Source organism: Vipera ursinii (assembly GCF_947247035.1).
Source record: "Vipera ursinii genome assembly, chromosome: 2".
NCBI lineage: Eukaryota > Metazoa > Chordata > Lepidosauria > Squamata > Viperidae > Vipera > Vipera ursinii.
This window is the reverse complement of record NC_139513.1, coordinates 98,774,386-98,792,310: the sequence shown is the minus strand read 5'-3', so window position 1 is coordinate 98,792,310 and position 17,925 is coordinate 98,774,386. Positions and strand designations below refer to the sequence as shown.

General features: G+C 37.8%; 1 protein-coding gene across 1 annotated transcript in view; it reads right to left on the bottom strand.

The window, feature by feature from the left end:
• The window catches only part of HTR4 (5-hydroxytryptamine receptor 4), a gene marked incomplete at both ends in the record, with an annotated part of 299,591 nt that overhangs the window by 134,316 nt on the left and 147,350 nt on the right, over positions 1 to 17,925 (bottom strand). Inside the window, one exon of the mRNA XM_083353379.1 lies at positions 4 to 129. Coding sequence (XP_083209505.1) covers positions 4 to 129 — 126 coding nt within the window. The remainder of the gene's footprint in view (positions 1 to 3; positions 130 to 17,925) is intronic.

The window sequence follows — 17,925 nt, the reverse complement described above, 5'->3', positions numbered from 1 at the left end:
CACCTCAGTTGCCTATCCCTGCATACAGCAATCATCACCAGCAGATTCCCCAGGATAGCCATAAGAATAACTGCTGAAATAAAAGTGAGCAGTGTAATCTTCTCTGCCACGCCAAATCCTTCAGATGAGCTGTAAAAAAAAAGATACAGATGTAAACCTTCAAGAATATAAATAGGCAGTGCCATTTTGGTTTGGTTATTCAGAGTCTCTGTACCTAATTGCGCTTCTACATCTGAAAAAACTACACCAACTTCCAACAACTAATGGTTGTAAATAAACATAATTTACAGGGAAACTGGTCTACTTCCAGGGTTAAAAGTAAGAAAAACAAACACTACATGTAAGGTGACCAATCCCCAACCCCACACTTATTCTATAGTTCAAAACCTCAGGACCAATTTTTAAGTCATTTTTTGTAATTAATTTTTCAATTTATATTAAAAATGGTATTCAATTAATTAATTGTTAATAATTAATTAAATAAATTTATATACCTTGGTTTTATTAAAACAAGTTGTTCAGATATACACTTTTCTGACCAAAAATATAGAACTGTCGATACCTATCTGATTATGTTATCTGGGCTGGAAAATTACTGTAAGATAATTTCCTGCTTAGTTCCCAGTCAATCCCTACATCAATCAGAGCAAGTACACTCACCACAAATAAAATTTCACTTTTTATTCATCCATTTCTTGTGGTGCTGGGACAATTAGTTGAAGCTGATAATAGGAGATTATACAAAGAAAACAAGTTGTAGCCTAGTAAAGGCCATGACCAACATGTTGGATAAGATTCCAAACCAAATCCCTCAAATCAAATGTTTTAACAAATCAATACTTTGCATGAATTCTCTTCAAAAGGAAGCCATATGCAAAGAGATATTACAGCAAACCAGTTGTGATTACCATGCCTACACAAGCATTTTCCAGGAATAATCACTAGCCTATGATGGGAATATTGGTCTCAGGCAAACTCTGGAAATTCATGTTAATGATTACATTACAGCAACTACAAATTTGCATGTAAGAAAAGTGCTATCCCATCCCATACAGGTTGAACTCCTCATTCTGCTCAACTGATCCCCTGAAAGTCTGTTTTTGTTTGTTTGTATTTTGGATTAAGCTTCAATATTCTTTCCCAAGATCTCCACAGCTTTCTAGGAATATGACTGAAAAATGAGAATCCCTGTAGCTGTATATTTAGGTGTTGCAGCCATGTTGTGATACTGGGATGTGAACATTCTGTTGAACTCAGGAACATAGAAACCTTTGAAGCAAGCAATTCAACTTGACAGTCTTGGGTCCTTTATAGCCAAGGCAGAATGTAGTTCAAACTACACTTGTCTTTTCCATCATATCAACAGTCTTCAATGTACTTTGCTTGGATAAGCAAAAAAGAAAAAAAATGGTTATCTGTTGTATAAGGAAGTCACCTTGCCATGAAAGAATGTCCAGAACAATAAATAATAAACCTTTATTGTCAAAGTACAACATGTGTACATTGAGATTAGCTGAGCCTCCCCCCGTGCTCTCTCCCCCCAACACACAGTGACAACAAACCCTCCATCCTACCACACCATGTGAACCAACTACACCACACACCGGCCTCCCAAGTCAATTCTGCATAAGATTATGTCCCGTTTAAAAGCCTAACAGCCCACGGATAAAAGCTATTTTTCAGCCTGTTGGTATGGCTGGCTATATTCCTATATCTCCTGCCGGATGGTAGGAGAGGAAAGAGAGACCGTCCAGGGTGTGAGTCATCCCTGAGAATCTTCCTCACTCTTCCAAGGCAACAAGCCCTGGCGATGTCATCCAGTGGTGTCAGGGAACAGCCCACAATGTCTTGTGCTGTGCTCACTACCCTCTGTAATACTTTCCTATCCACGGCTGTCAGACCAGCATACCAAACCACAATACCATACGAGAGGACGCTCTCTATAGTAGACCGGTAAAAAAGGGTCATTAGCTGTTGTTCTACCCTGTTCTTCCTGAAGTCTGGGAAAGTAGGTGCAATTCCTAACTGTATTAATTATTGAACCTTTAAGTAAGAAGAAACTGGAACATATTAAACCATAATTGAGTGTGCATTAATGAATTATTATAGACAATGTTGAATAAAATAAAAATGTTAATTATGGCCTGATATAATTCTGAAAAGAACAATTATATTTGTATCACAAAATATCTATAATTAATATCTGAATTCAATCATTATTAAGTGATCATATTCTTTGGGCTGGAATAACATTCACCTTTTCTTCATAGAATATTGGGTTCTTCCAACTGTTCTGTCATCCATTCATAAGTTGATAATGATAAATTTACACAGTAGCAATTCATTAAACCCTATTTTGATAATCTATATTTGGCTGCAAAAATGTAAAGGTTTTTTCATTGTTAGTGTCAAAGGAATTTAAATAGTTCACTTTGCAATGTGGTACATTATTTATACTATTTCCTTTCTCACACAAAATTGCATAAGGTGAATTTACATACATTTTCAGCAGCATACTCATACTGGCTAACTAAAGCCTGCATTGTAACAGATTATTTTCCAGAAAGAAAATTATTGTCCACAGTTATACTTTAAATCACTTTCCTAAGAGTTTAAATGCAAAGCAAAATCCTACGCTATATATAAGCACAAGTGTAGCATATTGAAAATACTTTCTGCATCACATGAGAAAAGCTCATCTTCCTTCCCCTGTGCTGACCACTTTCTACAGGGGGACGATTGAGAGCATCCTGTCGTATAGCATCACAGTCTGGTTTGGAAGCATCACTGCTTCAGACAGGAAGACGGTGCAGAGAGTGGTGAGGATGGCCGAAAAGATCATTGGCAGTTCCCTCCCTCCCATCCAGGACACAGCACAGAAGCGTTGTTTGAACAGGATCTGTAAGATTATCTGGGACACTACACATCCTCTTCATGACCTGTTTTCCTTGTTACCTTCTGGGAAGAGGCTTCATGGTATCCGTAGCAGAACATGCAAATTCAACCACAGTTTCATTCCATACAGCAATAACCTTGTGAACTCTCAGGCTTCAAGTTGGACAGTATTTAATATTTTATTGTTATGTATATGTAGGGGTGTGGGTCTATACATATGTTGTTTATAGTACGTTTTAGGTTTGTGTCATGTATGTGTTTCACTTGAGAGCAAGTAACTAAATTTCATTTTTGATGTGTGCCGTTGTGCCCACAGTAAAAAAAATATGACAATAAAGATTATCTTATCTTATAAATTAAACACATTAGGTTATGCATGTAACAATTTTAATTGCACATAATTTACAAACAAGTGAAACAATGAAAATAGTGGGCATATGTCATGATGGCATCATGGAAACTGCTTTATTTTCTTACTTGAGCAGTTTGTGATATGTTCCAGAGTCAGCCCTGGTCATGTCTTTGCTGTGATAATTGAGCTCTTCCCCCTCCCTGTACCAATAAAAAAATCAAATTGATTTCTAGCCACTCCATCTGGTAATGTCCATGTATATAGATGCTGTTTGCTTCTTGGAAGACTTTATTACCTATTTATATATGTATTGGATTTGGGGACTATTTGACTCTGAGATGATTCAGAATGGTCTGCATTCAAGGACAGGAGACAATAAAACAGAAAAAAAGCATATACGGCCAGGTGTGTGTGTGAAAGCCCTAATAAGCAGGCATATACATAGAATGAAGGCTACTGCTAAGCTTGTAAGCCGCCCTGAGTCTTCGGAGAAGGGCGGGATATAAATGGAATTAATTAAAAAAAACACAGTTTACCAAGAAACCAGTAACTATCACGGGATTAACTGCTACCCTAATCTTAGGCCTGGGAGGAAAGCCAGATCTTCAAAATGTTCTGAAATAACTGAAAGGGTGGATCTTAGTGGGATATTGTTCCAGGGAGCAGGCACTGCAAAATCAATGGATTGACAGAAACTGATAAGTCATTCTCATTTCTGTTTCTTAGGTTATATAGCTGAACTATGTTTTCTTTCTTTTTATGACAATTTTTGCCATTTCAATATCCAGCTCCAAGCAACATAACTTGTTTGAATGTTCTGTTGAGTTCAGACTGAACTAGACCATAAAACCCATTAACCTGGCGAGCATAAACATGGATGAATATCACACTAAAGGGGTTGTCCACAAAATCTAATTGATATTATTTGGGCAGCGACATTCTTTTTTGTAGACTTCCTGACTATGTAAACAACACCATTCATTTTTTGTTCTTTATGTCCTAAGTAATAAACAATATGATCTTTTGATTGAAAAATCTGATGTGCAATCCAATCCATTTCAATTTTCTGATGCATAAAATGTCAATATGTAGTTGATACATTTACATTGTATTGTGATTTCCTTTGCTCATGCTTCTTACATTCCATGGTCCCGCTGTAATTCTATCTTGGCAGCTTCAGGTTTTTATCATTTGACATTGTATCATCAATCATGGTATAAGTTTTTTTCCCATGTGGTGTTCTTGGTAGTATGTAGAAATGGTTTACCATTATTTTCTCCCATATATCATAAAATGATCCTTTTTCATGGTTAATCAGCATGATAATTATGATAATCCAGCATCTTCCTATGTTGTTGCTGCCAACATAAGTGCCTGCTTGATTTAGCTGGGTAGTTGGTACAATTTTCATATCTTGGATGACTCTGCCGGGGATATGTACACTTGGCATTCTTCACTAATCTCCACAGATGTAAACTCCCTCGTCCATAATGAAGCTGCATAGCAAAACTTTGGAGGATTTTTAAAATTATTATTATTCTACAACTACAAATTTTCAGAATAAAATGGGGTTTTTTTTCTTCAGGGCTCTTTCATTTCTTCATTTCTTCATGGTCCACTTTAATAGCCCATCATCATTTACTAGCTTCCATTCATAAGTCTCTTCTGTTCATAGATGGAATGCATGGAGAGTCTTCCAATACTTGAAGGGCTGCCACAAGGAAGAATGGGCCAACCTACTTACCAAAGCACCTGGAGGCAGCACAAGAAACAATGGATGGAAAATAACCAGGGAGAGAAGCAACACTTAACTAAAATTCCTAACTGTGAGAACAATCAATCTATGGAACAAATTTCCTTTGTGGGTGCCCCATCACTGGAGGCTTTTAAGAGGAGACTGGTCAGCCATTTATCAGAAATAATATAGGTCTCCTGTGAGAGCAGGGGTTGGACTCGATGTCCTCCAAAATCCCTTCCAGCTCTGTTACTATTACTGCCTTACAATTAAGTCATACCCAACCCTTATCATGACTAGTCCCACTACCATTGTATTCAGCATAACAATTAAATTTCCTGGAGGAATTCCGCATTATGTGTAAGTGGCACTCCCAATTCTGTGCTGAGTCTCTATAATCAGAAAAGGCTTTCCAGTTCAGATGTTATACATGGCAGAACTACAGAGCACAATGGCTTTAAAGACAGGGATTCATGTATGGCTCCTTTCCACTTTACCCATGCAAGTAGCATATCAATACTGCTTATGGAACTTTTTGGATCAACAAGTTCAACAAGAGCTAAACTCAAAGTACTTAAAAGAGATTTTCAGAGAAAATGCAAGCATTTTCTTTCTTTCAATCGTAATCAAGTGAAGTTTTGTGGAATATTATCTACCACTGATAGTATTTTACTTTTCAGAAATAGTTGAAGAGTTTTAACACTCTAATATAACAGGGGCTATTTAGCAAAAAGATTGCCATCTTCATTTGGTGCACATAGAATTAGATTGTGAGGACTCAAAGACCATCCTGAATCTCACTCATAGGCCTTTCTGTTAACAACTTAGTCTACTGTCCTACATCTATAGAATCTATAGAATAAATTATGATAAAGTAACATGAATATTTTATCCAAGAGAAATCTCAGCTTTCACAGGTAAGACAATATTAGAACTTCAAATAAAATGACAAATGGCTCCATCTAGGGAAATAGTACACTTAATTAGGCAGTTCTGTCCCACCGAGCATACTTTAACTCAACTAAAAATGTAATTATGGCTTCAGCAAGTAATACACCAGAGACTATCAGGCTGTCTGCTACAGTCTAAATGGTTTCTAGTCTTTGCTGTAATTACTTTCAATGCCTGCCCCAGACTTTGGGTCACTGCATCTTGGTCAGTTCATAAAACAAGTTGGTTTGATTTTGCAGTGATCAAAATATCTTGAGCTGCGTATAACTAAGTAGTCAGAGTTTGGCTCTCCAATCCTATCTCTTCCTGTTTTTACATCAGTGGTTTTCATAACAACACTCAGGGCTTTTTTTCCATAGAATGCTCAGAATGGTGTTCCGGCACCTTTTTTTTGCAAAAAAAAAAAAAAAGCTCCCTCTATTGGCTTTAGGAGTAAGCAATCTTGGCTCTTTTTTATGACATGTGGACTTCAACTCCCAGAAATCCTGAGCCAGCCACACTGAGGGGAAAGAGAGAGGTTTCCAAGCTGAGCCACGTTGGCTCAGGAATTCTGGGAGTTGAAGTCCTTGAGTCATAAAAGAGCCAAGGTTGCCTACCCTGCACTAGAGGAGGACATTAAAATTATTTACAAGGTTACTTCTTTAGGAACTAAACTTTAAGAATGTAAAACAGCTAATTCAAAAAAGCCAACAGGAAAGAACCTCACATTTTTCATTTCCTTCTGTCTTTTGGAAGGTAAAGTTAGATAACAAAATAATCTATTTCCTATGTTAAAATCTCTGCAATGAAATAATAATAATAATAATAATAATAATAATAATAATAATAATAATAATAATAATAATAATTATTATTATTATTATTATTATTATTATTATTATTATTATTATTATTATTATTATTATTATTATTAATTATCTGGACCCGTACCAATCGGGCTTCAGGCCCGGGTACAGCACGGAGACGACATTGGTCGCGCTGGTGAATTATCTCTGGCGGACTCGGGACAGGAGTTGTTCCTCTGTCCTAGTCCTATTAGACCTCTCAGTGGCTTTCGATACCATCGACCATGGTATCTTACTGTGGCGTCTCAGGGGGTTGGGAGTGGGAGGCACCATTTTACGGTGGTTCTCCTCCTACCTCCTGGGACGTTCACAGTCGGTGTTGGCAGGAGGGCAAAGGTCGACATCGAGGCCTCTCGTTTGTGGAGTTCCTCAGGGGTTGGTCCTCTCGCCTCTCCTGTTCAACATCTATATGAAGCCACTGGGTGAGATCATTCGTGGTTTTGGGGTTGGGTATAATCAATATGCTGATGATACCCAGCTTTTCATCTCTACCCCAAACCACCCCAGTGATGCCCTCGATGTGATGTCTCATTGCCTGGAGGTGGTTCGGGTCTGGATGGGGACGAACAGGCTTCAGCTCAATCCCGACAAAACTGAGTGGTTGTACGTGCCGGCATCTCGGGAAATTCAGATTATTCCATCTCTAATCATGGGGCAGTGAGATATTACCCCCCCGTAGATAGGGCTCGCAACTTGGGTGTCCTCCTAGATTCACAGCTCTCCTTGGAAGATCATATAGGAGCTGTGACTAGGGGGGCCTTCACCCAGGTTTGCCTGGTGTGCCAGTTGCGGCCCTATCTGGACCGGGATGCCTTGTGTACGGTCACTCATGCGCTCATGACCTCTCGTTTAGACTACTGTAATGCTCTCTACATGGGGCTGCCCTTGAGGACTACTCGGAGGCTTCAGCTGGTGCAGAATGCGGCCGTGCGAGTGGTGGTGGGGGCTTCCCGATACTCCCATGTAACACCTCTACTCCGCGAGCTGCATTGGCTTTCGGTTGCCCTCCGGGTGAGATTCACGGTGCTTGTAATGACCTATAAAGCCCTAAATGGCATGGGTCCGGACTACCTACGGGAGCACCTGCTGCCGGCATCAACTTCCCTTCGTCCAGTGCGCTCCCACAGAGAGGGCCTCCTCAGGGTGCCGTCGGTCAAAGAGTGTCGACTGGCGGCCCCCAGGGGGAGGGTGTTCTCTGTGGGCGCGCCAGACCATTGGAACCATTTACCAGTTGAGCTCCGGATGGCTCCTGACCTTCGCTCCTTCCGCCGTGACCTAAAAACTTACTTATTTGAACAAGCCGGCCTGGTCTGATGGGTGTGGGGTATTTTAATATTAATATTATTAATTTTTATTGTAATTTGGGCTACATTATTTAATTCTTTCTTAACTTTTGTACATTGTATTTTTTATTGTATTGCCCTGTACACCGCCCTGAGTCCTTCGGGAGAAGGGCGGTATAGAAATAAAATTATTATTATTATTATTATTATTATTATTATGATGATGATGATGATGATGAAGAAGAAGAAGAAGAAGAAGAAGAAGAAGAAGAAGAAGAAGAAGAAGAAGAAGAAGAAGAAGAAGAAGAAGAAGAAGAAGAAGAAGAAGAAGAAGAAGTTGGAAGGGACCTTAGAGGTCATCTAGTCCAACCCTCTGCTCAGGCAGGAAACCCTATACCATTTCAGACAAATAGTTGTCCAGTCTCTTCTGAAAAACCTCCAGTGTTGGAGCATTCACCACTTCTGGAGGCAGGTTGTTCCACTGGTTAATTGTTCTAACTGTCAGGAAGTTTCTCCTTAGTTATGGGTTACTTCTCTCCTTGACTAGTTTCCATCCGTTGCTTCTTGTCCTGCTTTCATGTGCTTTGGAGAATAGCTTGACTCCCTCTTCTTTGTGGCAACCCCTGAGATATTGGAACACTGCTATCATGTCACCCCTCACTCTTCTCTTGATTAAACTACACATACCCAATTCCAGCAACCGTTCCCTATATGTTTTAGCCTCCAGTACCCCAATCATCTTCGTTGCTCTTCTCTGTACCCTTCCTAGAGTCTCAACATCTTTTTTACATCGTGGTGACCAAAACTGGATGCAGTATTCCAGGTGTGGCTTTACCAAGGCATTGTAAAGTGGTATTAGTACTTCACATGATCTTGATTCTATCCCTCAGTTAATGCAACCTAGCACTGTGTTGACTTTTTTGGCAGCTGCAGCACACTGCTGGCTCATATTGAAGTGATTGTCCACTAGGACTCTGAGATCCCTCTCACAGTTGCTACTATTGAGCAAGGTACCCCCTATACTATAACTGTACATTTGGTTTTTCTCGCTTAAATGTAGAACCTTACTTTTTTCACCATTGAATTTCATTTTGTTAGATAGTGCCCAGTGTTCAAGTCTGTCCAGATCCTCCTGTATCTTAAGCCTGTCTTCTGGAGTGTTGGCTATTCCTGCCAGCTTGGTGCCATCTTCAAATTTGATGAGTTCCCCATCTATCCCCTCATCCAAATAGTTGATGAAGATGTTGAAGAGCACTGGGCCCAGAACAGAGCCCTGGGGCACCCCACTACACACTTCCTTCCATGTAGATGCAGTTCCATTGAGGACCACAGGCTGAGTACGGTCTGTCAGCCAGATACGAATCAATCTGGTGGTGATGCTATCTAACCCACATTTTTCTATCTTATCAAGTAGTAGGTTGTGATCTACTTTATCAAATGCCTTACTGAAGTCCAAGTAAATTATATCTACAGCATTGCTCTGGTCCACTAATTTTGTCACTTGGTCGAAGAATGCAATAAGATTTGTCTGGCATGATCTCTTTTTGACAAACTGATGTTGACTTTTAGTGATGACTTTGTTCGCATCAAGGTGTTCGCTGATTTGTTGTTTGATTATCTTTTCCAGAATCTTCCCAGGTGTTGAGGTCAGGCTGATAGGTCTGTAGTTTCCTGGATCTATTTTTCCCCTTTTTTGAAGATGGGAACTACATCAGCTCTCTTCCAGTCTTCTGGTAGTTCCCCAGTGCTCCAGGATCTTTGAAAGATATAGTTCAGTGATTCTGAGATCACGTCTGTCAGTTCCTTGAGAACCTTGGGGTGTAATCCATCTGGTCCTGGTGATTTGAACTCGTCTAGGCTGGACAGGTGCTCACTTACCATTTTCTTGCCTATCTTAACTTGTGTTTCTATTCTGTTTTTTATGGCACAATTTTTGTTAGGTTGGACTGTTTTTTCCCTTTGTGTAAAGACAGATGCAAAAAATGAGTTAAATAGTTCTGCTTTCTCCCTATTGCTTGTCACCTTCTTGCCACTTTCCCCCACTAATGGACCAATCATTTCCTTAACTTTTTTCTTGTTTTTTTAATATGTTGAAAGAAGCTTTTTTGTTAGTTTTGACTTTGGTCGCAAGCCTTAGTTCATTTTGAGCCTTAGTTTCCCTCAATTCATATTTGCAGGCACGGGCTATTTGCTGATATTCTGTCTTAGTTATGTGCCCCTCTTTCCACTGCTTATACTTGTCCTTTTTATCTTTCAATTTATCAGACAGTTCTTTATGCAGCCATGCTGGTTTCTTTTGAGAGCTGTTGTTTTTTCTTCTTTGTTGGTATTGTGCTAGACTGGGCCTTTATTATCTCACTTTTCAAAATTTCCCAAGCTTCTTGAGTTGTTTTCCCCTTTAAGATTCTCATCCATGGAATTCTTCCCAAGGTCTCTCTAAGTTTATTGAAATTAGCTCTTTTAAAGTCCAAGACTCTAGTCTGACTGTGCTCTATTGCTTGTGCTTCTAGAATTTGAATTCCAATATTGCAGGTAACAGGAAAGAAATGAGAAACATTTTTCTCAATGTAATATGTTTAATTTAGCTGATGCTAGAAAAAATAGTATCTTTTGTACACTCTTGAAAACTACTTTGAATCTATAACCATCTATTACAACTAAACCACTTTAAATTAAACAATTCTTAAGAATGAAATATTCTTAATTTGGACTTTACTTTTACTGTTTGGATTGTTGTATGTTTTGAAAAATAGATTATTTAGAATCTAGTTATGTTGCACTTCAGTCTTTAAATAATTAACCTAGTATATACATAACAATATATGATGTTTTCCATGGTGAGCTTAACATCAATAACAACATTTATTAAAAAGGCTAAAATAATTTCTGGTGGTATTATCCGTACATTAAAATTTTGTTTAGTCACAATCTTTCACTTTTCACGTTCTGTATCCTAACAAAAGATGTTACATATGTGCATAAGTGTAGTCAGTAGCATATGCCTTTTTAAAAATATCAAACATGCAAAGAAATAAGTCCAAAATATCTGTATTACATCCATACATGCAAATGCTTCTCTGGGATCAGTAATGCAGCAGGGATTGTTTTTTCCTTCCAGTAACAGATTGCTGAGAGATACCAACATGGCCTTGAGAATTCCAATGTTTGTTACAAATTTTTCTGGATGTGGTTGGAAAGAGGCTGTTTGGCACCGGAAACCACTGCCACGAGGAATACAGCGGTGTGGCATCTGCAGGGAGGGGTATCCCCACAGAGGCTGTGGGGAGGGGAATCCCCGCGGCATGTGGCTCCGAGCTGCAGGGGCGGGGGTGCAAAGGATGGGCGGCGACGCCATAGTAAGACACCAGCATCACTCTGAGTTCTGTCACCTTTTTTTTAGAAAAAAAGCATTGATAACACTTATAAAATTCCCTATAAATGCAGATTCGAAACAATTATGCTAGGATTGTTAAAATTGTATAGTTCTATCAACCATTAAAAATATGACATTTTTTAAAAAAACATCTTCCATGAACTCAAATTTAAGAGACATCTTTTAGGAGTCCCGGAAAAAGTTCTAAATGTAATGAAAATATCCCTGTTGTAAAAAGAATGACATGATTAATCAATTGATTGTTTTGAATTTTAATTACATTTATTAATTGTATGCTTTTAAACTTGCTTTCTTATTTTAGGCTGTTACTAGAAGCTGTTTTGATCACTCTTTTCATTCAGAAGAAATGAACACAAATTCAATAAATCCTAATTTGAGGAAAGTTTCCATATTTGGTGAAGAAGAAGATTTCATAGAATGATGATGGCTGCCTATCTTATTCAAGATAATTCTGGAGGGTCATGGTAATATTAAATAAAAACAGAATAAATAAAACAAACCAACCCCATCACATTACATACCCCAACATCACATATATTTCCCATATTCTTACATGTCCTGTGTGTGGTGGCATGTAGTTTGGATTCCCAAAAGAGAAGGAGCAGTTTGTGTGAGACAGAAAAAAAGCTAAGACAGTTCCTCTCTAGCTGTTTCCAGATTTTATGTTTAAAAGCACAAGTAGTCTGCTTTAGTTTGGTGAGATTTCTGCCTGAAAGTGAGAAACAATAAAGGAAACTGCTTAGAAGAAACTCAGTGTGTCTTTCTTGGTTTTTGGAGCTGGACACTGAACTCACTTCATCTTAGCCAAAAGAATGGGTGAAAAGCGTTTTCTGATGCTGCTACTGACTCTTTGAAACAACCTTCCAAAACAGTGGACTCCTTCTGAATCTTGGGGGGAGGGGCTGTTCCAAAGAGGGTGGTAACAAAAAAAGAGGAATGTCTCCAAAGTCCTTGCAGATGATACCTTTTAAGGAAGAAGCAGAATACCTTTTAAGGAAGAACCTGGAGCATATCTTTCCTATTTGACCTGATATGGTGGGCATATGCCCTCAGAGACAGGCATTCTCATAGATAACCTGGTGCCATGCCATTTAGTTGATAACCAGCACTCTGAATTGCACCAGGAAGAAAACCAGGAATCTGTGCAGTTTGTGCAGCAGTTGTTATGTATGGGGGTGTAAGCCATCTTGGCAAAGAAATAAAGCTACAGCATTTTCATACATTGGTGCATATCAATATTATTTTTCTCAATGATTTCTGTCAGTTATGAAAAAAAATACAAGACTTAAACTCAAAGCATTTCAAATATTAGTGGCCGAAGTTGTAGTTTCACTTGGGATCTTTTATTCTGAAAGGAGGCTAGAACGATTATATATATATATATGGATCTTTGGTCATTCGGGTTTTTTCCCGCCTAGAATTGAAGGTGTAGGAGCAACGTTTCGACGGAATCCCATCCGTCATCCTCAGGCTGGTGGCTTCAGCTTCCTTCTTCTGGGAGAAGCTGAAGCCACCAGCCTGAGGATGACGGATGGGATTCCGTCGAAAAGTTGCTCCTACACCTTCAATTCTACGCGGGGAAAAAACCTGAATGACCAGAGAGAGAAAGAGAGAGAGAGAGAGAGAAGGAAATACTGAAAGCAGAAAACAGAGTTTGAAAAAGAAAATGTAATTAGTATTTGTACTTTTTATGGAAAACATTTTATTTCAAAAACAGAAGGATATACAAAGCTTTGCTTTAGATTACAATCTAAATATACTTCCGGAAAGGTCTGTATTACAGGGCAATGTTATTTCACACCAAACAGAGGGTTTTTTTTATCACTTAATTGCTTGCCTGGAGCATTGTGGGAAAGTCAGTTATTATTAGAGCTACAACATGGTTCTCATTAATCTTCTTCCGATACCAAAAATTAAGCAACTGAACAAATGTTAACAACCAAATGGATAAAATGATTATTTTATCTGGACCTCCTCTCTCTCCACCCTCCTCTCACAATATGTCAGTGAAGTTATTATAATTTGCACGATATGTCTGTGAAATTATTATAATTTATTGTTTAAAATAAATAATTAACACTATTTCAGCTATTTGACATGCAGTATTTTTTGGGATTTAAGGATTTGTAATGGAATTATTGCTTCGATGCAAAGGGTTTTTCCCCCCCTTAAAAGTAGCTTTTTTTCCATTGGAGGGGGTTATCTTACCTTTCACTATGAGAACAGAAGAAGCTGTTAAAAACAAAGGAATGAACAAAAAGAGCAAAAGGCTTCAGACAGCATTGCTGAAAAGTGTGGGTGTATTTGAAGATCCATTAAAAAATTGCTGCTGTGTGAGAGACACTGAATTTAACTGTGTGTGTAACAACTTCCTTATTGATTTCTCTTTCCCTTCTTCTCCCACAAATCATGCTGCCTTCTTTTCCCCCCTTTTCCTCTTTCACTTCTCAGTGCAGCTAATCATTCCTTTTATCCCATCTTCATTCTGTGGATGTTTGTGTGAATGTTGTTGTTTGTGCATATACTTGTGCACACATTCATACTTCTATGAATGAGAATGGCTTGTATAACTGAGAAAGACCCAGATGAAGATCGAATATTTTTATAATTCATGTTTTACGTAGGACAAAAGACAGCTAGATTAAGATCAAATATTTAGTTGTCAGTTTAAGGTTACAATTTTTCTAATTATTTTCATAGTTAAAAAAGAGGTTAATTCTAGAAATGAGGTTAATTGTATAAGGTTATGTGAATGGCACACTGCACAAAATGTCTTTTTACTATCTTCTCACAGTGAAATTATCAGTGGCTCATTGAATTAGTTTTTCTTTGGATGCTTTCGTCAGAATCAAGTGGGCCCGAAGCTGTGTTTCAAAATCAAAAGTCTTTTAGCAATTGTGGTACAAAACTGAGAGTCTCCAATTACAATCAAACATTTATTTATACGCTTTCTGGCCACTCTTCCTCTTCTACACAAATGGCACCAAGAATGACATTGCCACAGACTTTAGCTGGGGAACACCTGTTTTCCTTCCATGTATGCTACACCTGGCTGAGGAATTCTGGGAGTTGAAGTCCATGAGTCATAAAAGGGCCGAGTTTGAAGACCCTTGTGCTACACGGACAGAAAAGTTTGGAATCATAGTGCCAACAGAGCCAAAAAAGAAACTGTCAGGAAAATCTAAACAACCTATGGCAATCCATGGCTACCCAAATTAATGCTTGAATTCCTCAGTAGATATCATTTGTCTTCTGTTACTGCCTTCTCCAGCTAGAGATTTTATAACCATCAATAATATTTGTTGCTTTGATGTTATTGTCTGCAACAAAAATAGTGTATTTTTGTAAATCACACATTTTTAATCAAAGTATTAAATCAACTTCTGAAAATGAGGCAGAGAGTGAGGTAGGGAGAAACAAGAGCATGGGACTGCAAGGGAATTTGTAAACCAGCTATTCTTGGAGCCTATAACATTGTGGCTGCAACAGTCCATGGATATCTCTTTTACTGTCATCAGTGTTTGTGTTCCAGTTGATTCTATTATTTTTAGATTCTTTTAACTAAACATCATAAAATGGAAGTTATGTAAAGCTGTGAAGCAAAATGTCAGCTTCCAACATTATTCCTACACTGTATGCAAAAATACTTCTGGGCTTTGTACTTTTACCTATTTTACCATAATGGGTAGAAATGATTTGGTGCTGTAGCTCAGTACTTCATTTCAAAATTTCCTTCTCTGCCCAGAACTTAAACAAAATGATATGGCAGGATTTAAGTGGTGAAGAACTTGCTTAAATAAATCCAATGAGAGACAGCACATCAAGTCCCAAGTCTATTCCATTGTTTAACATTCTTATTGTTAGAAAGTTTTCCTTCCTTTCATTTTTTAATACCCTTATAAAATGTGGCACCTCTAATTGAACAGAACATTTCCAACAAGATCTGGCCATAACAGACTGGAGTATAATTATTGTTATGACTATTCATGATTGAAGTACTATTTTTCTGTGAACATTCTTGCTATACCCAGTCTGAATTGAAGAAGTTTCTTGGATGAGAAGCAAAGCATCTTCAAGGAAAAACAAAGTCCAGTTGCCTTTTGAAAAAAGCACCTTTGGGACCACCGTAACTTGGATGACAGAATCTCCATAGACGTTCTTGCTATGCTTTTTCACCTTCCACAAATGAAGTTCTCATTAGAAGTTAGATCCACCCATGGAGATTGTAAGTAGAGCCAACAAATTTAATACTCTTCCCCACACGTTCTCTAACTAATTAAACATGTAGTTAGGTATGAAAGAAGTTCCAAAGGAAATTTAGAGAAACACTGCATGCATTGGACTGATATGGAGCAAATTCGTGTATCTTCGCATATTTTCCCCAAGAAGCAACTAGAAAGGTGAGTATATCTAAATTGTGTGTGAATTCGGCAGCTATATAATCTTTTAATAAATAAAATAAATAAACACTAACATTCAACAAGGAATTGCTTCATCAGCCACCTAGACTCTATAACAAACACTAATAAAAACTTTAAAATAACATATGCTTTATTGAAAATCTTGTTATGATAATGTATTCACATTGCACTTGTGTTGGAAGGTCTGAGGCGTTTCCAGGTTGAAAGGTTTAGCTGGTGACATCATCGTTGCCTGGGGGATGCCCAGTTGGGTGCTCCTTTCATGTCCCCACTGCAGCAAAGTTTGGGACAGCACCCCACCCCATGGCAGCACTCAGGTCGGGTTTAATGCAATAAACTAGTTGTATATAATAGTAATAGACATTCATTTAATTTAATCAAGATTATGTACTAGTTTCCCTATTGGATGGTAGGACAACATTTTTCTCATAATAACATATGCCTCTTTCTCTCATATGAAAAATCTTTCCTTGGTTAACCTCAACAACAATTTAAACCTCCACATTTTTAGCGCATTCCTTACTTTGTTAGCATTTGAATGAAACATGATAGTCAAGCTTCTTCTAATATGCATCCTGTAATAATTATATTATTTCTGTCTATACTAAAAGGAATTTTGCCTTCCCTTCTTGTATATTAAATTTGTCTGACATTTCTTTGACACTTCAGTAATAACAACAGAAAGCTTTCTTTGTGTTTGCTCCTATATATGAGAAACAACACTCAGTAAGGAGTTGTTTCAGCAGCCACCCAGACTCTATATCAAGCACAACAACAACAACAAAAGTGAATCTAAGCCATATTTTAGGATAGATCCAACACTGGAGTATAATATAAACCTTTGACTAGGAAATCAACAACCTGCCTTTAAAAATGACTACGTGATCGTAGCCATTCCTTTTCCTTCAGTCAAACTCAGTTTCCGGGCTACTGTGACAATGAAAGAATATAAAAATATATAAAGGACATTGCAATATATAGCCTATTGTATTTAATTGGCTTGTAACGTAGAGTTCCAGAAGCGTGTGTATGATTATTTAAGGAATTGTGAGTTTTTGAAGAAACATTTCCCTGTATATAAAACCACATTCATTCAATTATGCAATATGTATATAACTCTGTCAACAAAGAATGTATTTCAGATGGCTAGGAATGTTAAGTGACAGTGGCACAATATTATCGAACTGGTAGCTCTGCTTATTGTTGAATTTCCATGTCAGTTTCTAAGGTAACAGTTCATAGCACTATATTTATCAGGATGTCTTCCCAAACACCTCCACCAACACTTAATTAATCAAACTGTACAACAGTTTGTCTCTAGTGATTGCAATAGCAAACTTATGTACAACTATTAAGAGAAAGACACCAGTAAAAGCCAATTATTTGAAGAGTTCTGCTTCATATTATAATAGTTTTGATTTTTTTTTACTTTTATGAAAAAAATAACCTAGCAATCATAAACCAGAAAGTACTAACAAATAATTGACAACATTCCAAGGAAATATCCTGAATCAGAGAGATTTTGTAGATTCATTTTTATGCCCATATAATAAACCTAGAGAGACAGAGAAGCAATGGATGGAAACTAGTCAAGGAGAGAAGCAACCTAGAACTAAGGAGAAACTTCCTGACAGTTAGAACAATTAACCAGTGGAACAACCTGCCTCCAGAAGTGGTGAATGCTCCAACACTGGAAGTTTTTAAGAAGAGACTGGACAGCCATTTGTCTGAAATGGTATAGGGTTTCCTGCCTGAGCAGGGGGTTGGATTAAATGACCTCCAAGGTCCCTTCCAACTTCTTCTTTCTTCTTCTTCTTCTTCTTCTTCTTCTTCTTCTTCTTCTTCTTCTTCTTCTTCTTCTTCTTCTTATTATTATTATTATTATTATTATTATTATTATTATTATTATTATTATTATTATTATTATTATTATTATTATTTTGTTGTAGTGGTTCAAGCATCATGCTAGAAAATAAGAGACAATAAGTTTTAGTCCCACCTTAGGTGCTGGGTAATCTTTTTCTCTGACCTGGGAAGAAGGCAATGGCA